This window comes from Notolepis coatsorum (genome assembly GCF_963971535.1).
Source record: "Notolepis coatsorum genome assembly, chromosome: 1".
NCBI classification, from domain to species: Eukaryota; Metazoa; Chordata; class Actinopteri; order Aulopiformes; family Paralepididae; genus Notolepis; species Notolepis coatsorum.
The window spans coordinates 272851104-272878192 of NC_140165.1; the positions used below are offsets into that span (position 1 = coordinate 272851104).

At 43.6% G+C, this 27089-nt stretch overlaps 1 protein-coding gene across 8 annotated transcripts in view; it reads right to left on the minus strand.

The window, feature by feature from the left end:
* Positions 1-2682: 2682 nt before the first annotated feature.
* The window catches only part of LOC311232811 (von Willebrand factor A domain-containing protein 5A-like), a 152016-nt gene continuing 127609 nt past the window's right edge, over positions 2683-27089 (minus strand). For 2 of the 8 annotated variants that reach the window (XM_084319614.1, XM_084319615.1), the window contains 9 exons: positions 18543-18775; positions 12503-12607; positions 11055-11099; positions 9126-9185; positions 8854-8913; positions 7927-7974; positions 5787-5926; positions 3903-4035; positions 2684-3418 (listed from right to left, as the gene is read on the minus strand). In XM_084319614.1, the coding sequence (XP_084175740.1) occupies positions 3339-3418; positions 3903-4035; positions 5787-5926; positions 7927-7974; positions 8854-8913; positions 9126-9185; positions 11055-11099; positions 12503-12607; positions 18543-18775 (904 nt within the window). In that variant the 3' untranslated portion in view covers positions 2684-3338. Of the gene's footprint in view, positions 3419-3902; positions 4036-5786; positions 5927-7926; positions 7975-8853; positions 8914-9125; positions 9186-11054; positions 11100-12502; positions 12608-18542; positions 18776-27089 lie in introns of all 8 variants that reach the window. The other 6 variants (XM_084319617.1, XM_084319616.1, XM_084319619.1 and 3 more) reach the window with 6 other exon arrangements.

The following is a 27089-nucleotide window of genomic DNA, read 5'->3' on the forward strand; positions in this document are numbered from 1 at the left end:
GCATGCATGCAAATGTTTTAGAGTTTTTGGATATGTGAGATTATGTGCAAAATAAATAAGCATTGCTTTTTGGTGAAGTGCCCCTTTAAGCATACAGTAAGCTAGTCTTTTGAGCGAGTTAGGTAGGGTCCAAAATTCCAATCCAGCATCATTGCGATATTATATACTGTAAATTGATAGCTTTCCGTCAATGGCCTTATAGATAAACAGATAGTAATATTTACTTTGCCAGAGAACACCAACCCACTTGATCAAACACTGCAATGGTAGCTATCTTCAGTAATAAATCTGAGGGCACACTGATCGTGTTTAGGGGTTTAAGAGTGGAAGGAGCAGCATTTCTATAAATAATATTTTTATAATTCAACACTGATAGTGCTTCCACAATCCTTGTCCTACTAATCAAAGGGAAGCAGTCATGTAAACATCCCAGTTATTTTTTTTTCATGCCTAGCTTTAGTTAAAAGTATAGATACAATTTGTATGTAGACTAATCATAAAAGAAAACATCCACAGAACCTTTAGAAAAGTTTAGAAAGTTTGGTGGGTCCAAAATGGATGTTATTTACATGTTGCATGCATGTAACACATAGATTCTGTGGTGAAAAAGGCGAAACAGCGGCTCTATCACCTGAGACAGCTAAGGAAGTTCAGAGTATTAGGGAACATACTCCACTCCTTCTATTCCGGGGCTGTAGAGAGCATTCTGACTGGAAACATCACTGGTTTGGTAACAGCACGTTACAGTACAGGAAGGCACTCCAGAGAGTGGTGCGCTCAGCAGAGCATACTACGGGTATTGCATTACCACCCCTGCAGGACTTGTATAACAGGAGGTGCAAATCCAGAGCCTGCAGAATTATGAAAGACCCCCACCACCCCAACAACAGCCTGTTCAAGCTGCTGCAGTCAGGCAAGCGCCTACGGTCACGCGCTGCAAGAACAGAGAGACTCCGGCTCAGCTTCTTCCCCCAGGCCATCAGAACACTGAACTCTCCACTCACAAGTACACATGAGCACACACGGACACACACACACACACACAACACTCATGCGGCAACCAGCGTTTCCGTTAGCCGGTAATTACCGGTATTTGACCGGCAAAATCTGTTTAAGTCCGACATATTTAATCTCTCCGGTCATAATGTCCGGTGAAAATAATTCCCTCTAAGCACAATTTGATTATTTGAATTGTATTAAAATAGGCTAAAATTAAATAGCCTATGCGATGAACGAAACAATCATTACATTTGTTTCATCGTTGCTTCACAAAGCAGCCGGTCTAATAATGACATCGCTGTTGTCAGCGAGAGCTTGCTGCTGCTAGATTTGCGAGAAGCATCCAGCTGCAGACCCACAGAATCCGCCAGCTTTGCCGGCACAGTGCAGTACTCCAATTCAGCCATTGGCAATTCAGCTGTTGGGTGGGGGGCGCTGCTGAGCGGTCCCCAGACCGGACCTGAAAACACCTCTGCTCTGCGGGTCTGCAGCTGGATGCTTCTCGCAAATCTAGCAGCAGCAAGCTCGCGCTGACAACAGCGATGTCATTAGACCGGCTGCTTGGTGAAGCAACGATGAAACAAATGTAATGATTGTTTCGTTCATCGCATAGGCTATTTAATTTTAGCCTATTTTAATACTATTCAAATAATCAAATTGTGCTTAGAGGGAATTATTTTCACCGTACATTATGACCAGCACCAAGTCGTTGGGAGGTGGAGATATACATCACGCAAACCCACGATAATGTTGCCGTCTCTCTCTGCCAAATTTCTCAGTTCTTCACTTGATATAATTAATACAAATGTCCAATATAACGGAATTCGTTAGCTCATAAAAATGTGATTATAACAGACTGCTGTTTATTAATGTCGGGCAGACTGCCCACCGACACCTCAAGTCGGCAGCAGTACGAAGACTTATTTTATTTGGAATATATTAATGACTGTATATACGCAAAAGTAGCCTAGTTTTAAGTTAAAATATTATAAATGCCTTGAGGATGTCATTCTTTATATAGGCCTATCAATTGTTTTTAAGCTCAATAAACTCTGACCGGAATTTATCCCATTTGTCCGGTAGATTGAAATCTACCGGACACTCAGACCTGCAAAAGAAAATTCTAACGGAAACCCTGGCGGCAACCACTAAAACAATCACTTTAAACAAAATGTCACTTTAAAAAATAGAAAGTCACTTTAAAAAGGAAGGAGGTACTGTATAGTATAGTTTAGATACATTGAGTTAATAATTGTAAATTGTATAGTAGTATATATAGGAACCAGTTTCTCAGGAACTTAGCATGTCTTTTTACCATGCATATCTTGTGTCTTACCTATTTTATTTTTTATATTTATTTTATTTTTTCTATGCCTATTTTTATTATTGTATTTTGCACAATCAATGCGGGCATGACCACCCGCATTTTACTGTATGCCCTGGTATGTATGTGACAAATAAACCTTTTGATTCTTGATTCTTGTATCCCCTCCCATTTCCCCACATGGAATGCACCTGATTGGATAAACATGCTGCTAGTTGAGACATGCTGGTACTCTAGTGGGACATCTAGTGGCTCAATGTTATCTATAGAACCTTTAACTATAATTACCTTGATATGCACACCTCAAGTTTTCATGCCATGACTTTTTTCGATTCAAACTTACTGTGGAGTCTTTAAACACTTCAAAAGTTACTTTTATTAAAGAACAAGAGGTAAACATGGTAACTTTAACAAATGTAAAGGGCACTGATTAGCTCTAAAATTATGTAATTCTAGATTTAGCTTTGCACGATAGCCTGACCACAACAGACAGTAATGTAGGTAGGCTATAGATTACATTAATTTTCAGATTTTACAATTAGCTCTCAATTATAGTGTAGTATCATCCACAATATGGCAATAAGCACAGCATTATGAATACAGTCATTGCTGCAAAGCCTTTTGTAGGACTACATTTGCATCAGGTTAGCTTTGACATGTTTCTTGTGTATTGGTAAACAAGGTGTAGGTTTGCATTTGAACAGATGTTTACTAAATGTAATATCCATTAGGAAAGCTTTGACAACTGCAGTACAACACGACTGACTGTATGAAAGTAAAACTCACAATGGAATATGTTATGAGGTTAATCTTTGGCACAGTTCGCTAGAACTTCACTCACAAAGTAAACTGGTTTAATCTCGGAAGGTATTATTTTCTGTGAAGAATAAACATCAGGTTACACTTATAAAATAAATTTAACATTTTGGAATAAAAGCTTCCATTTCTTGCTCCAAGACGTCCTCTCGGAGAGACGAGAGGGAGGCATACGATGGAGCCAGGCAGGAGGAACCTCTCAGAGTCCTAGGGCCTCTTTCTGCACCTTGCAGCCCAACAGAGCATTTCCAGCTTCCACACACTCTGTCACACATGGTGCTGAAAAACAGACACGATAAACTATCACCACCGAATACTTACAGTAACCTAATGCCATGTGATGATAGACTGATTTATTTTATTGATTTATTTTTTTCTGCTTAACAATGTGCTTCATGTTTTTTTTTGTCCTACATGTCAAGACCAAGTACCCTCAATACATCTTAATGGGACTAAATAGGATTATACAGAGCATTTGGAATGAAATAGCACCATGACAATTGTATTACAAGATAGACATAAAAATATATCTTGAAAAATATATATGAAAATCTTTTTCATTCCCACCTAGGCCTGAAACCCAGAATATATATATATATATATGTGTGTGTCTGAGGCCAATCAATTGCTCTACAACTGGTCTACAATTTGAAACCAACATGTCCAGTGTTGCCTCTTCATACAGGACTCATTACCTTTCTCAAGTTTCTTTAATAGTTGTCATACAGAAGTACAGAATACTTTTATACAAAATGCTTCTTACTTCTTACTCTTTTCTGAGCACGGAGCCATGACACAGCCTTCATGGCCAGAATCTGCCACTCCTCCTCTGCTTCCATCTTGAAGCCATGGAGCCAGACCAGAGCCAGAATGGTGGCCCACACCTCCTTGCTCACCTGGTACGGGAGAATCAGAGAAGAGGGGAGGGAGAGAGAGGTAGAGAGAAAGGTAGACAGAGAGGACATTAAAGTCTGCGTGGAGTGAGCAGTCTGAAAAGTAGAGTGCTGGAAAAACATGACATGGGTCTGGTGTTGCCATCTCTTCCAATCAATGGTTGTTGCCAGATGATGTCACATGGGTTTTCATAACCGAGAGGGACGACAGTAGCTCAGGAGGTAGAGTGGTCGTCTGGTAATCGGAAGGTTCCCAGTTCAATTCAGGCTCCTCCCGGCAGCCTGTCCTTGAGCAAGATACTTAACCCCTAACTGCTCCCGATGAGCAGGTTGGCACCTTGCATGGTTGCCTCTGCTGTCGATGAGTGAATGTGGGGCACAAGTTGTAAAGTGCCTTTGATAAGAGCACTATATAAATGCAGTCCATTTACCATTGGAGCCCATGATGAGTACAGAAGAATGTTAACCAGATTTGACAAACGTGTCCTTTTCTTCCCTCTCTGGAGGACAAGGCTGTGCACTTCTACTGCGGTGTCTTTCCTCACTGTAGCCATGGCACAGTTCCTCACATTTTCGGTAAAAACCTTTTCACAGAGGCTCCTAAAAGGTCACCACATTTGTTGCTAGTTTCTTGTATTTTCTTTTGTTATATAAAAAGGAAGTCACTAAGATAAAGAGTTCCCATTAGTGGGCAACACTAAGGTTCTATTTTTTCTCCCATCCCAATTTTCGTATTATCCAATTCTTCCCTCCCCTGTCTCGAACATTGCTAGACCATGCCTCCCACTGGTCGGCTGCAATGTGGACGAAGCCTTGCATCACGTGTCCCCTCCGGTACACGAGGAGGCAGCAGTCGCATCTTTTCACCTGTACAGTGCGATCTCTCAGCGGCAAGGAGTAACGCGTGGGAGGCTCACGCTGCCCCTGATACTTCCTGATTCTGCTGTACAGGCGCACCAACCGACCTGTAGGAGTCGCTGTCCACAACGTCCGATCCCCACCCACCGGCTTTCCCACCCCCTCATACTGCCAATTGTATTAGTATGAACGACCAGCCAAGCCGGAAGCAACGCAGAGAGCTGGGCTCGAACCCAGCATCTCCTGCATTAGTGGCGAGCGCCTTGCCCACTGCACCACTTAGCCGCCCTCAATAAATAAATACATTGAAATAAATGTTCTGATTAAACAAGAATAGAATTGGCTCTGATATCACATTAGGAAAGAACAATGTTACCAAAAATAGCCTATTGAATTAAGGGGGAAAAAATAACAATATATTAAAATTAGATCTAGAATAGTTTCTATAGGGAAGATTTGTTTATGTTCCATAGACTTCGAGGAGTTATATCCAATTGTTGAAAAGATAAAGAAGTGGCACATATGGGACCTTTAACAAAGAACAATGATGTAATGGACGGAGATGGGTTAACTTGTACATCAAGCATTTTGTCATCATCAGAGGGCTCACTAAACAGAAGACAACGAGGGGAGGTAACGTGCTAATTTGGATCTGAATGCAGCCAAAAGTTTATGCATCCTAGTTGCTGAGAAGCACAAGGTGGATAGAACACTGCATGACAGTGACTCACCTGTGCAGGCTTAGTCTTCTCCAGCTCCTCGCTGCTCTTCTCCAGTGAGACTCACCTGTGCAGGCTTAGTCTTCTCCAGCTCCTCGCTGCTCTTCTCCAGTGAGACTCACCTGTGCAGGCTTAGTCTTCTCCAGCTCCTTGCTGCTCTTCTCCAGTGAGACTCACCTGTGCAGGCTTAGTCTTCTCCAGCTCCTTGCTGCTCTTCTCCAGTGCCACTGCCAGGGCCGGCTCCAGGAGCCAGGAGCCTGATGCTTTCTGGAGGGAGATCAGCTGCAGCAGGGGGTCTCTGCTGGGAGGAGGGGGTTCTTCATGAGCCGAGGAGGAAATAAGAAGATTATTTATTGATCAGAACAATCTAAAATTAGATTAGGTCTGCAGATAAAAAGTCTAATTCATTAGACCGACGATTAACCCATGATCCTGCTTAATTGACACTGATGAAGCCTCAATGGACATTGTAGTAAGTACCAGTACTACATAGAAATAGGACATATAGTAAGTACCAGTACTACATATTATAAATAGGACATCTAGTAAATACCAGTACTATAGAATAGAAATAGGACATTATAGTAAGTACAAGTACTAAAATAGAAACACTGTATAGTAAGTAGGGGTGTAACGATGCATTGAAATGCATCGATCCTAATGTGACGATTCAACTGCATCGATTTGAAAATGTTAGAATCGATTAGAATCGAAATTAAAAAGAAAAAAAAATCTTTGAATGTTTAAAAAAATAAATTGTGTATTGTTTTTATTGACCTATAGTCCATTCATATTGAGTGAATCAGTTCCCCCAGCCACATTTGTGTATTCAAATTATTTTGGGGAATTAACTGATAGAAAATGTATCTAATTGAATCGTGATCAAATTAACACTTTGATTGCCTAAGGCTAAATTCATGATATACCATAGGTTGCCAGCTCTATTTGTCTATGGAGAAGTTCCCCTTCTTTGCAGGGCTATAACTTTTTAAATTCTATTGCTAAATTGCCATTATTAGGGCCCATTCAATGTCCTATATGTATTGTTCAGGGTGTATGAACGTTAAACTTTTTCATTCACATATTCATACTAAAATATGATCTAAAGTATAAGTATGTTTTCATCTCTTTCTGCAGCTTTCTCCAGAACGTGATTTATAGCCCCAAATGCATTATATTGATGATCAAATACAGTTTGATAGCAATCGGCGTGATATAAAAAAAATCCAACTGGACGGACTTCTGGAAGTTACTACACGTCATCTGATGTTGACCGGATGGGCGAGGGGGCGTTTATAATTCCGTGGGCAGCGTTATACCATTCATCTAATGTGGGTCAAATGTTCATCATAGCAGTTAGTGTCGAACACGGAAATATTACATGCTAAAACTCACCCCAGTCTCCGCGGGCCGTTGGGCGATCAGCGTGGGGTAGACAGTTTTCCATTATGGGATGTAAAAATACCCGGTCCATTTCCATGTTGTATAATGGTATATACGTCCAAATCATGTTGTTTATCGAGTTATTGGCAACGGATCGCTATGTATTGTGTCAAGATGGAGTCGCGGGAGCTATAGAGAGTGGCCGGAAGTAATATGGGTGAACAGCACTTCAGCCACACTTCCTGTTTGGCGCTTCTGCCGATCGGCCACCAGATGGCGCTCTTGAACCGCTAGAGGATTGAGAGGAGCTCTGAACTGTGTGTGAAGGCTGCGGATGGAAAATATGATTCCGATCACAGATTTTTGAAATATTGATATCAAAGACGAGTTACGGCGTCTTCGGCAACTTGAGCATGGCGGGGAAGGACGCCTAAACTCGTCTTCTGGCAGTTAAAGTGTTAAGAGATTTCATGATGCATTGAATCGTTGCCTGAAGAATCGTAATCGAATCTAATCGTTGTGAGGTAGAATCGTTACACCCCTAATAGTAAGTACCAGTACATTTACATTTAGTCATTTAGCTGATGCTTTTATCCAAAGCGACTTACAAGTTGTGTACGACAAGTCAGTAAGAAGGGTACAACACTATCAGCTGAGTAACAATGTTCATTAAAGTGTTCAGACTTGAGTGCTACAGTGTTGAGTGTATGTTAGTATACAGATTAGAAATAGCAAAACTGTATAGTAAGTACCAGTACTACAGATTAGGAATAGGACATACAGTATAGTAAATACCAGTACTACAAATTAGAAATAGGACATAAAGTATCAGTACTACAGGTGTAGACATTTCCAGTATGCAAAACAAAAAAGACTTCAGACAACATGGACAACACATAAGGGTACAGTATATACTGTAGCTGGGCCCACTGACCTGTTGCTTCCATCTCTTCTTCATCATCTCCATCTTCCTCCACTTCTGCTGCAGGTCAGAGGACCAAAGTGGAAAACAACGTTTTCTGTGTTTTTATCTTGGAAAAGGTACGTAACATCATGGTTTCATCCTGTGCTTTCACACATCCCGGGGCATTACACTTGTGCGAACTATTGGCTGTAACACATTTTTATTTCCCTGGACCTGTGATTCCTGGCTAGCCATAGCACTGTGATTGGCCCTTTTCAAATGTCATCGCAGGGTAAAGTCAGGCTTAATGAGATTAATTTTGAATGAATGTATTGTCCGTTATCAGTGGCATAATAGACATCAGAAAGGTAAAACATCAAGACATCACCACATGGGTGTGTATTTACACAACAAAGGATTGGCTCAACTCACAGGACTCAAAGCTTAAACCTCTAGGAGAGGTTTTGGCCAACAGCTGGGCTAGTGGTCCGTATCCGCTTCCATTCATTTTCGCTAAACTAGATTAGTTTAGATAATTTTGTACTGAAGGCATAGAGAGGAAATTGGTATCTATCTTCTTGTCTGACTCTGGATAAGACAGTAAGCGCATTTCCCATAATGTTGGTATGTTCCTTTAAATCAAAGTAAACAGCAGTCTCTGGAGTTCCAGAAATTGTTAAAAAAAAGTTAACCCTGATTATGGAATGGGACCCGAGTCACCACAGAGCAGCACCAGAAGAACATGATCCCACTCCATGTAGGTGTGCCAGGGCCGGGGGGCCCTTGTATTGAGCATGTTCTCTCACCTAAATGGAGTGGGACCAACCATTAATGTTATTAATCACACCTGCGTTTATCCTGTGATGACGTCTCAAAAGAAATGGCCACTGGGTAAAGGGCCAATAATTGATCGTTATGGGGGATCTAGACAAACAATGACAATCCAACATAAAATACCTGAGTCGATACAGAAATCTCCAGGCGAATCAGTTTCAATGTCACAGGACACGAAATCACCTGCAGTTGAAAATGTGTTTAGGTTATGAAATACATATGGTTCTGTGTCACAGAGTTAAATGTTTCAATGATGTTTACAAGTGATCACAATCACACCAAAACAATCTGGGTGGATATATATTAAAATGATATATTACTCAGTGTAAGAGGGAAAATGTTTTTATTTTTATTTTGGGTGAGCTGCCCCTTTAATATAGTAAGTAGCTACTTACATTGCATCATTGGAGGACCCCCGCCGCCGAGCATTCTACGCATAGGCTTAGCAGAATAAACTGAGAGGAAGAACAAGACCATTAGATGAAGAACAGAAGAACATTTTGTAAAGTGCTTTGAACCAGAGATCAGTGGTCTATATGCCATTTATGTTGTGTCGATCTTTGTGCAGTTATGAAACAAACAGTTTTTAACTTTTACAGGAGTGGCACATTATTGATCAGTTTCATATATGCTGTACACAGTATGTATTCCAAAAGGCATGTGATTCCAATAACTGCAATATTGTAATATTTTTTCAAACATTGGTTAATGGAGAAATTAATGTCTTCTCCAGTGGGAACACAACCATAAGGGGTGCAGGTTAACACCCTATGGATTCACTCTAAAGCACCAACACACTTAACATCACAATTCATATAGGTTTCAACTACAATGGTAGCTAGGGCTGTCCATGACTAAAGCAATCTATGGTCGACTAAAGGAGACAGTACCATTGTTTCTGCGTAAACAAACGTTAGCAGGTTTGAATGAACATTTGCAGAGAAAACAAAAGCACCAGACCGGCTTGCTAGTCAAATTAAAATTACAATTACTAATTACAATGACAACATAGTGCTCCAGTGGGGTGCTGCCCCTCCCTCATTGGAAGCTAAAGAGAGAAATAACGAGTAAATAACAATAATAGATCAAATTTCTATAGCGCCTTTCATAGAACCCAAGGTCGCTTCACAATCAGGACAAAAAATAGGGCTAGGGAAGTAGGGGGGAAAAAGGGGCATGAGGGCAGGTAGGGGATAATGGACCTAATCTAATCTAAACTAACTGATGGGGAAAAGCCTTGGTGAAGAGGTGTGTTTTAAGAGCAGTTTTGAAGGTGTCCAGGGTTGGGGCGTTGCGGATTCCGGGGGGGAGAGTGTTCCAGAGGGTAGGGGACGCCACGCTGAAGGCTCCGTCCCCGAAAGTCCGTAACCTGGTGCGAGGGATGGAGAGGAGACCTAGATCAGAGGATCGTAGGTTCCAGGATGGAGTGTACTGGTGGAGGAGATCAGACATGTATACAGGTATCGGGGGGCGAGGGCATGGAGGGACTTGTAGGTGAGGAGCAGGAGTTTGAAGGTGATGCGGAACTTGACTGGGAGCCAGTGGAGGTGGATGAGGGTGGGGGTGATGTGCTGCCAGGGCTTGGTGCGAGTGAGAACCCTGGCAGCTAAGTTCTGAACATACTGGAGCCTGTCCAGGGCTTTACTGGGTACCCCGAACAGGACTCCGTTACAGTAGTCCAACCGGGAGGTGATGAATGAGTGGATCAGGGTCTCAGCCACAGAATCTGAGAGTGAGGGTCGGAGACGGGAGATGTTTTTGAGGTGGTAGAAAGCAGACTTGGTGACGGATTTGATGTGGGAGTGAAATGAAAGTGTGGAGTCAAGGGTGACGCCCAGGTTACGGACTTCGAGAGATGGGGAAATGGAACAGCCGTCAACGTGGAGGAGGAGATCTCCAACCTTCCGGAGCAGTGCCTTGGGGGCCTGTAACGTTCTGGATCCTATCCTCCTTAGGATAGTATCCTACTGTCTGCCTGGGTTACTTCCTGTTGTTTTGGGTTCACTTTGTATGTCACCGCTGATTTGCTGTCTACACTATTGTCTGTCACACCTGGGTGCCGTCACTGGCTGTCAGACTTGCTGTCACTAATTGACACGTGGAATGTTTGGTATGTGCCCATTTAATGTCTGCTCTGTCTTCTGTCATTTGCTAGAGCTTCACTTGACACTACGGACAGGATCGCTGGAACAAGTGCTGACCTAAACTCTCTCTCTTTGTACTTTGAATTACTCTTGTTGCTTTTGTAATAAACAGTGGAACCTGTTTTGAAGAGTACACTATTCTCCGTCTCATTTCCTCGACAACTTGGAACTCGCACTTACCTATCCTTCGTAACAGGGGCCACAACCATGAGCTCTGTCTTTTTGCTGTTCAGAGTAAAGACAATGGATCAGCAGAGACAACTTGTGAACTCAGGTAACTCAGAAGAAGCTTCTATCCCCAGGCCATCAGGCTGCTCAACGAACAATGAACACTACACAACAACCATCAAACGCACATAGCACACACATCCACACGCACACACCCACTTAAAACAAACACACTGTAGCACCCACTCCCCACACTTTATAGCACACACTCACTTTAAACAAACACACTGTAGCACCCACTCCCCACACTTTATATTTATTGATAAAGGATTGCACTACAACTCGTACACCTTACTGTAAATTGTACCTAAATTGTACCTCATCCCATTTCTGCTTTGCACTATATAGTATTGTATATTAGTACACTGCATAGTATTGTATATTATATGGTAACTCAGTTACGTCTATTCTGCATCGAACATTGTACATATGTCTATACTGAACACTGACCTCATTTTCTACTTCTAATTTACATGCTATACTATGTTATTTGATACTTATCTTGTCTAGCACAGTCTCTGGAGCGTAACAGTAAGAAGCATTTTGTATGAAAGTATTCTGTACTTCTGTATGACAACTATTAAAGAAACTTGAAACTTGTCAAATCAGTTTCAGAGCTAGCTAGTTTACCTAGCTTGATTAGCTCTAATTTGCCTAGCTTGATTACCTCTAGTTACCTAGCTTGATTAGCTCTAATTTACCTAGCTTGATTACCTATAGTTTACCTAGCTTGATTAGCTCTAATTTACCTAGCTTGATTACCTCTAGTTTACCTAGCTTGATTAGCCTAACTATCGTACTTAAGGCTGTGGTTACATGAAAGGGAAAACGTCAACGTTTCATTTAACTTTTCTGAAAGTTGCGTTTATGCAGTCAGGTTAGACGCTGTTCGTCTCCTGTATGCACGGGAGGTATTTGTCGCGTGCACAAGCCAGAGAGAGAGAGCACAGAGCTTGCGTGTGTAATAATGCAAGACCTGTCGCAGAGGTCTTTAATTGGCATGCAACGACACTCAATGTTAGCGCGTGTGTGTGTGCCTAAAAGCACAGCAGAGAATTATGGCATCATTAACCGAACTCAGCCCAACGTCTTTTCACCGTCCATTATTTTCTGCACGTCGGCAGATCTATGTCTGTGTACATTACTCCACTTCTCCTTAAACTTATATTACGATACCATTTCCAATCACAGCTCACGAGCAAAACCTGCTCTCTCGTAAATTACACACTGGACTGTAGCCTTTTTTCTCCTGCTCCAACAACTGTCTGGCATTTAGTACTGTCTATACAGGGCGATAAAAGGACATAGAATAAGCGCCTTTGTCTTGTAAGTAACCGTTGCATTTGTACTATTTTTATTTTGGGTGAGCTGCCCCTTTAATATAATAAGTAGCTACTTACCGGTTTTACATTTCACCTTTGGAGGACCCCCACCGCAGACCATTCCACACATAGGCATAGCAGAATAATACACTGAGGAAGAACAAGACCCCATAGCAGAATACACTGAGGAAGAACACGACCATTAGATGAAGAACAGAAGAACATTTTGTAAAGTGCTTTGAACCAGAGATCAGTGGTCTAGTATACATATGCCATTTATGTTGTGTCGATCTTTGTGCAGTTATGAAACATAAACAGTTTTTAACTTTTCCAGAAGTGGCACATTATTGATCAGTTTCATATGCTGTACACAGTATGTATTCCAAAAGGCATGTGATTCCAATAACTGCAATATTTTTTCAAACATTGGTTAATGGAGAAATTAACGTCTTCTCCAGTGGGAACACAACCATAAGGGGTGCAGGTTAACACCCTATGGATTCACTCTAAAGCACCAACACACTTAACATCACAATTCATATAGGTTTCAACTACAATGGTAGCTAGGGCTGTCCATGACTAAAGCAATCTATGGTCGACTAAAGGAGACAGTACCATTGTTTCTGCGTAAACAAACGTTAGCAGGTTTGAATGAACATTTGCAGAGAAAACAAAAGCACCAGACCGGCTTGCTAGTCAAATTACAATTACTAATTACAATGACAACATAGTGCTCCAGTGGGGTGCTGCCCCTCCCTCACTGGAAGCTAAAGAGAGAAATAACGAGTAAATAATAATAATAATAATAGATCAAATTTCTATAGCGCCTTTCATAGAATCCAAGGTCGCTTCACAATCAGGACAAAAAATAGGGCTAGGGAAGTAGGGGGGGAAAAGGGGGATGAGGGCAGGTAGGGGATAATGGACCTAATCTAAACTAACTGATGGGGAAAAGCCTTGGTGAAGAGGTGTGTTTTAAGAGCAGTTTTGAAGGTGTCCAGGGTTGGGGCGTTGCGGATTCCGGGGGGGAGAGAGTTCCAGAGGGTAGGGGACGCCACGCTGAAGGCTCTGTCCCCGAAAGTCCGTAACCTGGTGCGAGGGATGGAGAGGAGACCTAGATCAGAGGATTGTAAGTTCCAGGATGGAGTGTGCTGGTGGAGGAGATCAGACAGGTATCAGGGGGCGAGGGCATGGAGGGACTTGTAGGTGAGGAGCAGGAGTTTGAAGGTGATGCGGAACTTGACTGGGAGCCAGTGGAGGTGGATGAGGGTGGGGGTGATGTGCTGCCAGGGCTTGGTGTGAGTGAGAACCATGGCAGCTGAGTTCTGAACATACTGGAGCCCGTCCAGGGCTTTGCTGGGTACCCCGAACAGGACTCCGTTACAGTAGTCCAACCGGGAGGTGATGAATGAGTGGATCAGGGTCTCAGCCACAGAATCTGAGAGTGAGGGTCGGAGATGGGAGATGTTTTTGAGGTGGTAGAAGGCAGACTTGGTGACGGATTTGATGTGGGAGTGAAATTAAAGTGTGGAGTCAAGGGTGACGCCCAGGTTACGGACTTCGAGAGACGGGGAGATGGAACAGCCGTCAACGTGGAGGAGGAGATCTCCAACCTTCCGGAGCAGTGCCTTGGGGGCCACAACCATGAGCTCTGTCTTTTTGCTGTTCAGAGTAAAGACAATGGATCAGCAGAGACAACTTGTCAAATCAGTTTCAGAGCTAGCTAGTTTACCTAGCTTGATTAGCTCTAATTTGCCTAGCTTGATTACCTCTAGTTTACCTAGCTTGATTAGCTCTAATTTACCTAGCTTGATTACCTATAGTTTACCTAGCTTGATTAGCTCTAATTTACCTAGCTTGATTACCTCTAGTTTACCTAGCTTTATTAGCCTAACTACCGTACTTAAGGCTGCGGTTACATGAAAGGGATAACGTCAATGTTTCATTTCACTTTTCTGAACGTTGCGTTTATGCAGTCAGGTTAGACGCTGTTTGTCTCCTGTATGCGCGGGAGGTATTTGTCGCGTGCACAAGCCAGAGAGAGAGAGCACAGAGCTCGCATGTGTAATAATGCAGGACCTGTCGCAGAGGTCTTTAATTGGCATGCAACGGCACTCAATGTTAGCGTGTGTGTGCCTAAAAGCACAGCAGAGAATTATGGTATCATTAACCGAACTCAGCCCAACGTCTTTTCACCGTCCATTATTTCCTGCACGTCGGCAGATCTATGTCGGTGTACATTACTCCACTTCTCCTTAAACTTATATTACGATACCATTTCCAATCACAGCTCACAAGCAAAACCTGCTCTCTCATAAATTACACACTGGACTGTAGCCTTTTTTCTCCTGCTCCAACAACTGTCTGGCATTTAGTACTGTCTATACAGCGCGATAAAAGGACATATAATAAGCGCTATTGTATTGTAAGTAACCGTTGCATTTGTACTGTGTTCATTCAATAAATATAGTTCTCATGGCGTGAGAGGGATGAGGAGTTGTGATGATGATCCCAAGATAATAAACGCCTGTTTATAAAGAACCGACCTGTGTCCGTGTCGTTGGGGAGAGAGCTACAGCCTATACAGGTCTATCAGTCTATTCTACATTACGCTTGTCACGGAGACAGACTTTTCGGAACCTTCATTTTGGGAGAAATAAATAATACGTTTAATAAGTAAGACAACGGATACGTTTAACGAATTCCATATAAATCGATAGTTTATTATCCGTGGCCTGCCGTGTGTTTTTGACTTAAGTCTATAATCATTCATCTGGACCTTCAGAGCAGTTTGTCTCGAACATTGGCTATAGGGTTCTAAACAATTGAATAGGCTAAACTTCGTTTTAAACTTCTTGATTTCACATTTCTTTAGTTTGCAATAATGCAACTGCAAGCCAATGTTCCGAGACATATTACCTTTTATTGGTTAGGTTTAACGGGAGTATTTAACGCTCGGACATTCCAGCTGGCTAAAGTGATATTACCATCCCGTATAGGGTTGATATTAGGAGTCATCATAATCAGACTTTATAGAGTGAAATAGGACATCATGAGCAATGTAAGAGAGCACAATAACACATGTCCTCTTTTCACGCCCTGTCCGGGGTTTATAAATTCATGAAAATGTCCGGGTTTTTCAGTTTCAGTTTCACGGCACTTTGCGAGCGTCTGAAGGCTCGGGGGCTGCATTTCTCGCTGAAGATATAAATTACAGAACTAAAACGCTATTTGTTGCCATTCGAATGCCATCTGACTCGTCAAAATCCGTTCATCGGTTCTCGAGTTACATACAGATATGTCAGGCGAGCGTCTTTTTACGCGAGCGCGTCAGATTATCACCCCGGACTCCCTGATATTAGGAGTCATCATAATCGGACTTTATAGAATAATAATAATAATAATAATAATAATAATAATAATAATAATAATAATAATAATAATAATAATAATAATAATAATAATAATAATAATAATAATAATAATAATAAATTGGATTTTAAGAGAGAAGCGCCTTTCTCAGACTCAAGGACACTGTACAAGGAAAGGGTGGAAAAAAAAAATTTTTAAAATAAAAAAATTATGAATATATGTGTATAGTAACAACAGGAAAAAACAAATACGATAAAAGAGATAAAAAAAAGAAAGCAAGGTGCTGTCCAATTGGATGAAGTGGTTGAAATTAACAAACAAAACAAACAAACAACAAAACAAAACAACGGGATCTGTGGCTTAAAAGAAAAGAGTCAGGGGTGGGCTACTTGGGAGCGGGGCCGTGTTGCGTGAAGGCAAGTGTGAACAGGTGAGTTTTTAGCTTGGTTTTGAAGAGGTTGATGGTGTCAGAGCCTCGGATGGAGGGGGAGAGGGAGTTCCATAGTCTGGGGGCAGCTACAGCAAAAGCTCAGTCTCCCAGTGTGGAACGCCTGGTGCAAGGGATGGTGAGGAGGTCGGAGTTGGAGGAGCGGAGGCCTCGTGCTGGAGTGTAGGGGTGGAGTAGGTTGGTCAGGTAGGAAGGGGCCAACCCGTGCAGGGGTTTGTAGGTGAGGAGGAGGATCTTGTAGGGGATTCGGTAGTTGATGGGGAGCCAGTGGAGTTTTTGCAGGATGGGGGTGATGTGCTGCCAGGGTTTGGTGCACGTGAGGACCCTCGCAGCAGAGTTTTGGACGTACTGTAAGCGATCCAGAACCTTCTTGGAAGCACCAAGAAGGATTCCATTACAGTAGTCGAGGCGGGAAGTGATTAAGGCGTGAATGATGTTTCCGCTGAGGTGTCGGAGAGTGAGGGGCGGAGGCGGGAAATGGTTCTGAGGTGGAAGAAGGCGGATCTGGTGACAGACTTGACGTGAGGGTGAAATGAGAGGGTTGAGTCCAGTATTACGCCCAGGTTCCTTACCTCCGTGGAGGGGCAGATGGAGTAGCCATCCACGGAGAGAACAAGGTGGTCAATCTTTTGGAGGAGGGCGGGGGAGGCTACAACTATTAATTCGGTCTTCTCGCTGTTGAGTTGAAGGAAGTTGGTGGTCATCCATGTTTTTATGTCCTGGAGGCAGGCAGTGAGGGAGGGGGCAGGAAGGGGAGCCGAGGGTTTGGTGTGGAGGTAAAGCTGCGTGTCGTCTGCGTAAGAGTCGAAGTGGAGGCCGTGTTTCCTTATGATATCACCGAGTGGGAGGAGGTAGATCATAAAAAGGAGCGGACCTAGCACCGAACCCTGGTGAACACCCTGTTTAACAGGTGCTGGAGCTGACCTGGACCCCCCGAGGGAAACATACTGCCACCTGTTGGTAAGGTAGGATGAGAACCAGGACAAGGGGGTACCAGTGATGCCAAGGACACTTTCCAGGCGGTCTAGGAGGATTGAGTGTGAGATGGTGTCGAAAGCAGCTGAGAGGTGAAATAGGACATCATGAACAATGTAAGAGAGCACAATAACACACATAAAACATCACATACCTCCCCATCCTCCCGCTTCCCCAAACGAAGGAATAGAAAATAAAAAAAAGCATTACCTTTGTGAAGCTGCTGGGCAATACACAGAGTGGTAACTAAACATATTGTTTAGGCTTCAGCTCAAACTCCAATCAAATAATACTAGTCGCTCTTATGTAGCTATAGGCAATAACAAATAAATGAAGTCATGTCTCTAACCAGACCAGGGAATTATTATGTAGCCTGGGAGTAAAAGAAATTATTATATATATATATATACACACACACGCATATATACATACATATGACATACCCGTCCGTTCGAGGGAATGCTTTGATAACGAAAATTAAGCTTATATAATAATAATAGAAGTATTGTAATAATAATTTAAAAGATAATAGGCTATCTTCAGTCAGTCTTAATTTAGGCTATGGTCCTAGAGCTGCATTTAAAGAGGAAAAATCAAGCATAGTCTATATTAAGAGAACAATTTTTTTTTTCTTATTTATTTACTCTTTCCTCTTTCATACTAAACTGGTAGTATAAAAAAAGGGGAAAAGGTATCTTCAGTTTGGTGAATCGTTTGTTCATGCCGCTGTTCATCTTATTAATAGCCGATAGAATGTTTGAAAGTGACGGGTTGTCCTCCATGCGTTGCTCACTAGTGCCTCCCCTGCTCACTAGCGTATTTTACATCTTGAGCAATAATATTTGCGTTTTGTTCTAGCAGCGTTCTGTGATATCATTATCCGTCATGGGCACGCGGATGTCGGTGTCTACTGCGCATGGGCGTTGGGCGTGAACGGCTCCATATCTGGCTCACGCAGTTTACATGGCACTGTTGCAAGGGAGTTTTGAAAATGAAAACCCCCTTTGAGCGTTGCCGCTAGGAAAACGAAAATGCCTGCCAAAATGGCGTTGCCTTTTAAATTGGACATGCAAACGAAATAATTCAAAAATGAAACGTTGTAAGTGTAACCAGGGCCTAAGAGACTCCTTTTTCTGTGTTGCTGCCTTGTCCCGACGGCTGTCATAAGGCCCTCAATTATTGCCATATGTACTGTGTACATTATAAGTACATTATAGAAGCTTTTAGTGGAATTGTATTGCTAGGGAACAGCTTGGACAGCAGTCCATTTAGAATGTTTATGTTGTCAAGTTGAAATAGTCTACAGTACACACACACACATACTGGGTGTCGGGATGTTTCTCCTTAACAGCGGCCCTTGCACGGCCTTCCCGTCGCCTTTGTGAACAGCGATGAAGGCAGTGAACGCACTGCTCACTCCTGATTGGACACTGAGATCCACCACCTTTTTCTTCACTCCTCCGCTCTCCCCTCTCTCTCCTCTCTCCTCCTCCTCTCGTTCCTCCATCTCCAGGGAGCGAATCAGAATCCGAGCTGCAAGCCTGTGAACAGTCAACCTGGTGGAGAGGGGGAGAAAACAAATTTAATTCACAACATGCCACATCAGACTGCCCCAAAAACAAGTACTGAATGATCTTTTTCATCTTCCTCAGCCAAAGTCTTGTCACTCGCATGAGTTGTGGTTCCTGGCCCAAATTCACTTGGCAAAGAACATCCTCAAAAACACAAAAATATTGAAAGGTGCTATAGATAATATTCAGCCACTAGATGTCACTAGAGCACAAGCATGTCATTTATCCAATCATGTGCATTCCACATAGGGCAATGGGAAGTAGGGCTACATGCAGCAACATGTAAACAACAACATTCATTTTGGATCTGCAAAAAACCTTTAAATGATAAATTAATTAAATAAAAAAAATGGGGGGGAAAGCAGTACTTTCATTCCGCACCTTTTTAAAAGCTTGTTATTTTTTTTTAACTCATTAACACATTAACTGCCACGCTTATATCCATCAATGTATGATCACTGCCACCAGTCTAAGCCTATGGAGATGTTTACCTTCTTTGCAGGGCTATAACCTTTTAAATTGTATTGCTAAATTGACATTACTATGGCCCATTCAACATCGATTATCTATCGTTCAGGATGTGGGAACGTTATACTTTTTCATTCATAGATTCATACGAAAATACCGTCTAGAATATAAATATGTTTTTATCGTTTTCTGCAGTAATTCCTAGAACGTGATTTATAGGCATAAACACATATATAGATTATCAACTGCTGTTTGTTGGCGATACACGCTATATAAAAAATGTCAACTGTATATGATCCTAAACGTTATGACTTATCATGCACGGATGAACGGGGGGGGGGGGGGGGGTCATTTATAATTCCGTGATAGTCAGTAAATGCTTTATGTAGTATGGGTGATATATTGATCAGAGCAGTTTGCATGAATAATAATAAACAAACGCGCTGAAAATGACGTCAGCGTCCTCTTACCGTTCGCCGATGAGACTGGAGGAGAAAGATCCCACTTATTTGACGGCGATCGACTCGATCCATTTCCGGTTTGTATAATAATAATAAACGCCCAAATCATCTCGATTATTGAGTTATGGCAGCGATCCATATACACGATGTGTGTCTAGAGTCCCGTAACAATATGTGAGTGCCGGACGCATTTCCCCGGTGCACCGAGATCACAAGAGATCCATTTCCGGTTGTAACTCGCCGATCATCCACCAGGCGACAGTAGTGAAGCGTTGCAGAGTTGTGCAGGCTCCCACTGCATCAGACCAGGCTCCGTGAGGGAATTATGAATAAAATGGCGAAAAAATTAAATATGATCTCAATAACGTCATACGCCGTGGAATGGCAGAATTAGCATGAACTTGAAAACGGTTTTGGCGCAGGATGTGTTAATGGCCAGACCCGAGATATCTCGGGTTAACTCGCCATGCGTTGGCTGACAGAGCCGAGATATCTCTGATCCCTGTTCTAAATCATCATCCGGATCATTCTAGCCATCCCTGGCTCGTTTGTATATGTTTGAATTGCAATGCCAATCGACTATCACCAGGTGGCGGTATCGTCCGTGTCTGAACTGCAATGGCTTGTGGTTGATACACAGCCTCACTTTATTTTTTTTCTTGGTAGTGGCCCCTCCTCCTGCTGGAACAGAAATTCACATTGATCGCCTCGAAATTCCATTGCCTAAGCGTATTTGACCATCGAAACGTGTATAGACATATACACTGGTAATCGCGATGGCGATGCAATCACTTGGAATTATTCTTCTTGGAATACCTTCTGGCTAAGGTAAGGTACATTCTATGTCTATTTTACCGAATCTGAAACGTGTTTTTCTAACGATCACAGTTCTGTGTTTCACCGGACGAAAAACATGCTCGGCAAACACGATCACAGTTTTGAGTTAAAACGACCCCCCCCCCCCCCCCTTGATGATTTTGTGAAGGTACATATATACATGTCATATACCTTTGATTTGGGAGTATTTGGGGTTTCAGGGAATCAACCAGAACGGTTTGGGCTTATTGCACATAACACGTTTTATCTCGCGATCTATGAAAAAATACTGGATTTTCTTGGAAATGTGCGATGTTTAACGTGTAATAAACTACAAACTACAGCGTGTAGATGTAGCGTGATCCAATCTGCGTTGTGTCTGGTGTGAGGTGGAAGTAGACTCCGACAACGGTACTCAATTGATGGTTGTTTTATTGGTGATCTCCTGTTATCAAACCAAAACAGCACATACAAAACATGGCGTGAGCTACCATCATCACCGTGTAGTCCACCTCTATGCTCTTTCACGGTAAACTCAAAGAGAGCGCGCGCACACTCAAAACAGTGCGCCATCCATAGTTACAGCAATTGTTAGCTACTATCAAATACATGTAACTCAGTACAAGTCAACTTCAGCAAAAACATGAAATAAGATGAAATGAAAGACAGTGTGTAAGCATTAATTAAACCGAAATACAAAAACAATGGTTCATACCTGTTAGCGAACCAAAACAGCACATACAAAACATGGCGTGAGCTACCATCATCACCGTGTAGTCCACCTGTGATTGCCAAACAGAATACTAGTTAGCACACAACGGTACTGTGGCTGTTTTACACAGGGCGAGTTAATGTCATTACACACAGGACAATTTCAGTACCAAAACCAGAACATAAATCAATTTTACAAGTTATACATAGCAATTAAATCAAATATTAGGTAACCGAAAGTGCGTACCTCTATGCTCTTTCACGGTAAACTCAAAGAGAACGCCCACTTCCGCCGGCGTGTCCCTTGCCGACGAACCGGCTAAACCATTATGTACATTGGTTGAAAGTATTTACTATACAACAAATACTCAACTGGAAAGATGACCTATCCTCTCTAAACCCATTATAAAAGACCAAAAGGGATTTCGTTTGGAGAATCAATAACTCAATATGAGGAAATTAATATAAACTAGTAACCAAGGCACCCCTCCAAAACACTAGAGTGAGCTCGGTCCACTTTGTTCCTTCAAAGTAAGAGTGTTTCCGTCTTGGCCTACTTATTTAAGATGAAAGATAACAGTTTCTGTCCATGATTCTAGCATAACAACTTCACTCTGCTACATTCACCCCTACTGTTTTATGCCAGATCATGGACAGTGTTCCCTTCAATCAACTCAACAGCGTAAGTATAAACCAAAGAAACAGAAAATAAAAAAATTTACAATGAGTCAACGCGTCACATGTAACTCGGTGTATTCCCTTAATTCCAAACCTAGAAAATAGGTTGACCAGCTCAAAAGCTATCCGGTGAAGGATCAGGAAAAATAAAGGGTAGCTAATCCCTCATCTAACCATAGAAAAAAAACATGCCATGTACATATTTATACCATGGAATACACCAAAATTACCAAATCATGTCTAATGCAATAGACAACCGTAACTACCAGTATGACCCAAAGAAAATCAAACAGCAAAATCAATGAAAGAAAAGAAAAAAAAATTAGTAATAAAAAGAATTACTCAAAAGAAAAAAAAAAAAAATTGTGTCATCTTTTAAGATGACAGCAGAGCCCTGACTCTTTGTACAGCCATCGTCTGAATGAGCCTGTTAACTGGCCTGATGAGCCTCCCCAGCCTAGTGTAAACCCCTTGAGGTACCCCAACTACACTCGGTATGACAGTGACAATGGCCGATTCAGGTTCACTCACTGGTACAAGTAAGGATGAACTACAAGGGGCCTCCTCCGAAGCCATCATGTCTCCAGTGAATGATTCCACAGTTGTCGTGTCCGACGACTGATCACTATCCTGATAAACAATTACAGAGTATGACTCCTCTGATTCAACATCTGCATCTGGTCCCTCCATCCAAAAGTGGCGTGGTTTCTTCAGTTTACACTCCTGCTCCCCACCATTATGTGTCTCAAGTGTAATTCTATGATGTTGATCACTACCCATACTTCCCACCTGCTCCTCTGCCGGCTCTGATACACCCGTCCCTGTCACGGTATCTACTACCCCCTCCACACTGGACTCAGGAAGATGAGCAACCCACCGGGCAGTTCTCAGCTCATCCTGATCAGAATCATCTGTCATTTCCTCACTCGGAACAGTGCCAGGAATAGACACCTCAATCTCTGGCTCGTCAAGTCAAGTCAAGTCAAGTCAAGTCAAGAGTTTTAATTGTCACGGCATACAGGTATACAATGAAATGCGGGTGGTCTTGCCCGCAACGATGTGCAATACAGTGGTACATATAATAGAATCAAAAGAAGAAACAACATTGTGCAGTAACAGATAGCAGGTAACATGGAGTGACATCTCGGTATCTGTACATAGTTATTTACAGCGCATGTGTGACATGCTAGTTAGCTTTGGTAGTGCAATACACTGTTCCTGTTATTCTAATTTAAAGTGACCTTTCCTTTGGCCATAAGTGTGCGTGTGTGCGACATGAGTGTGTGCCCGCTCATGTTAAAGTGTTAAGTGGCTGCTCGTGTGTGAGCGTGCACAGTGTGCGTGTCGTGTGTGTGTTCATGTGTGCTTGTGTGTGGACAGTTCAATGTTCTGAGCACTCAATGTACATTGTTCATGGCTCTGATGGCCTGGGGGAAGAAGCTGAGCCTAAACCGCTCTGTCCTAGTAGCTGAGATTTGCAGGCGTCTGCCTGACCTCAGCAGCTGAAACAGGCTGTTATTGGGGTGGTGAGGGTCTTTCATTATCCTGCAGGCTCTGGATTTGCACCTCTTGTTGTATAGAACCTGCAGGGGGGGTAGTGCAATACCCGTGGTACGCTCGGCTGAGCGCACCACTTTCTGTAGGGCCTTCTTGTCCTGTGCCGTGCTGTTTCCATACCAGGCAGTGATGTTTCCGGTCAGGATGCTCTCTACAGCTCCTGAGTAGAAGGACTGGAGTATCTTCCCCGATACTCTGAACTTCCTTAACTGTCTCAGGTGGTAGAGACGCTGTTTCGCCTTCTTTACTACTGTGCCTATGTGTGTTGACCATGTCAGGTCCTCTGAGATGTGGACCCCCAGGTACTTGAAGCTGCTCACCCTGTCCACGGTAGCCCCGTTTATCATCAGTGGTGTGTGTGTCTCCTGCTGTCCTCTCCTATAATCCACGATCAGTTCCTTGGTTTTGCCAATGTTCAGGAGCAGGCTGTTGTCCTGGCACCAGCGTTCCAGTACCTCCACCTCCTCCCGGTAGGCCTTCTCGTCGTTGTCCGAGATCAGCCCCACCACCACCGTGTCATCTGCGAACTTCACTATGGAGTTGGAGCTGAACTTGGCCACACAGTCGTGTGTGTAGAGTGAGTACAGCAGGGGGCTCAGAACACAGCCCTGGGGGGACCCGATGCTCAGGGTGATGGTGTTGGAGGTCTGACCCCCCACCCTGACCGCCTGGGGTCTTTCGCTCAGAAAGTCCAGTACCCAGGCGCTCAGGGCGGAGCTCAGACCTAGCTCGATCAGCTTGTCCACCAGTCTGGTGGGGACTATGGTGTTGAACGCTGAGCTGTAGTCAATGAACAACAGTCTCACATAGCCCCCCTTCTGACGGTCAAGGTGCGAGAGGGTGCTGTGCAGTACCTGGGAGACCGCGTCGTCGGTGGACCTGTTTGTCCTGTATGCAAATTGCATAGGGTCCATATCACTGGGGAGGGAGGCACAAATGTGGTCCTTGACCAGCCTCTCGAAACATTTCATGACCACAGAGGTGAGTGCCACCGGTCTGTAGTCATTTGGACATGCTGGGGAGGGTTTCTTCGGCACAGGGATGATGGTAGACCTCTTGAAGCAGGCAGGGACCACTGACTCCGCCAGTGATTGATTAAATATGACGGTGAACACAGGGGCCAGCTGGTTGGCACAGGTCTTGAGTATACGTCCTGTTATGCCATCTGGGCCAGCAGCCTTCCTGGTGTTCACCTGCATAAATGCTCTTCTCACACTGTGTTCCGACAACGAGAGAGCGTCCCCCCCCCCTCGCGGTTGCCCCCCCCCCTCCACAACAGCCGGCGCGCCAGTGACGTCACTAGCCGGAGAGCCAGCAGCGCCACTGTCTACACCAAACCGAGCGTAGAAGGTGTTGAGCTTGTCCGCGAGGGAGGCGTCGTCGCTCCCCATTGACGGGGCGCTGACTTTATAGTCAGTTATTGACTTCAGTCCCTGCCATAATCCTCTTGTGTCGTTTTGTGCCATTTGTGTCTCCAGTTTGTCAGCATATGTCCTCTTAGCAAGTTTGACTGCTTTGCGTAGAGTATAGACTGAAGCCTTATACTCCTCCATGTTTCCTGACTCTCTACCCAGGTTGTAGGCGGTGGTACGAGAGTTCAGAGCTGCTCTAATAGTGCTATCCACCCACGGTTTCTGGTTTGGGAAAATCCGCACCGTTTTCCTGAGGACAATACCATCAGCTATTGTTGTTATGTAGCACACCACTATGTCTGCTAATTCACTGACGTCACTGGCACTTCCTATGAACATATCCCAGTCCGTGTCTGCAAGCACGTCCTTGAGCGTGGCCTCTGATTCGTCCCATGACGGCAGAGGCAGGAAATTGACGGGCATAATCAAGTTCCTATGAACAGTCTTAATCCTCCCTGTGACAGGATGACGGATACTGTATATGTTCAGCACACTGTTTTTACACACTACAGTATAGACAGCACTCTCCCAGCGGTCAGCTAGCTTTTTCTTGCCTCGCTCCCCCTTATTTGCCAGTAAGACCCGATCCCCCTTCTCTACCGAATGTCCCTTTAACTGTCTGTTATACACCTCAGCTTGCCTGGTCTGTTGCTTCTCAGCATGCTTTTGAGCAAGTGCCATTGCTTCCCTCAGATCCTTTCCCAGTGACTGGACATACTTATCCACATCCACCGTATCTCCATCCAAAAGGACACTCTCAAACATGACATCGACAGGTAATCTTGGGGTGCGACCAAACATCAAAAAGAAGGGTGGGAGCCCTGTGGTCTCATGCACCGTGCAATTATAAGCAAACGTCAATGTGTTTAACATCTGAGGCCATTTCACCTTGAAACGAGGTGGCAAAGCCCGGATCATATTACCTAAAGTGCGGTTTAGACGTTCTGCCTGTCCATTTCCCATAGGATGGTATGGCGTGGTATGAGATTTTTCAACCCCTGCCATCTGAAGCATTTCTGCTATGAGTGCACTCTCAGAATTAGCCCCTCTGTCGCTATGAATGCAGGCTGCAAAACCATAAACAGAAAAAAAAATATTCCAGAGCACTCTGGCCACCGTCTTTGCAGATTGATTGGGACACGGGTAAGCACATGCTAGTTTGGTAAAATGGTCAGTTATAACAAGCACATCAATGGACTTATTATTGGCATCCTCAGCCGACCAAAAGTCAATACACACCAACTCCAGTGGTGCAGTGGTGACTATAGATACCAGCGGAGCCCTAGCTTCAGGCTCAGGTGCTTTGCTCAGTACACATCTCTTACAATGACTCACATATTCTTTGACATCCTTTTCCATGGAGTCCCAATAGAAACGTTGTCTAGTGAGCCACAATGTGCGCTGCTGGCCCTGGTGACCAGCCTCATCATGTACCCCTTTCAGCACCTGTCCTCTCAGAGCGCTTGGTACAACATATTGAAAGACCTTCTTCTTACTCACAACGTGTTTTGAAACACGGTACAACACTCCTAATTTGGTTGTGAGTTTTCCCCACTGTCTCAGTGTGCGGTTTGTTTCTTTCGACTCATGAACTCTCTCTCTTCGAGATGGGCGGCGGCCTCTATCTACAAAGAATTTGACTCTACCAGTAACAGGGTCCTGGCACTGCTTGTCATACAATTCCTCATGAGTGAGGACAGGCAATGGGCTCTGTCCCATGGACACCAACCTTTCTAACTGCTGCACATGAGAGACTGCTCTCATAGCTGCGCCATCCTCCCAACAGCGATGTGTGTGGAGTACAGCAGATACCTCTTCACGGGATATGCTCCCACTGTCACTACCCACCTCACCACTGGCCTTAAGGGAACTCTGAGTGGACAACCCTAGGCCCTTCCTCCTCACCTCTGGTTCCTCACAGGTAAGACGGAACATGTTCTGCACGTCATCCACCTCCAAACCCTTAGCCTCCCTCAACAAGACATCATACGAGGTCCTTGTCAGCCTGTGCATCACCCTAGGCTTAGTAAAAGGCTCCCTGCTCAGTGCATCAGCTACTGTATTTTTAGGCCCAGGAATGTACTGAATGTCAAAATCAAAAGGTGCCAGCTTAGCCACCCATCTCTGCTCGCATGCATCGAGTTTTGGCTTTGTGAGGATGTACTTAAGTGGATTATTATCTGTCCACACTGTAAA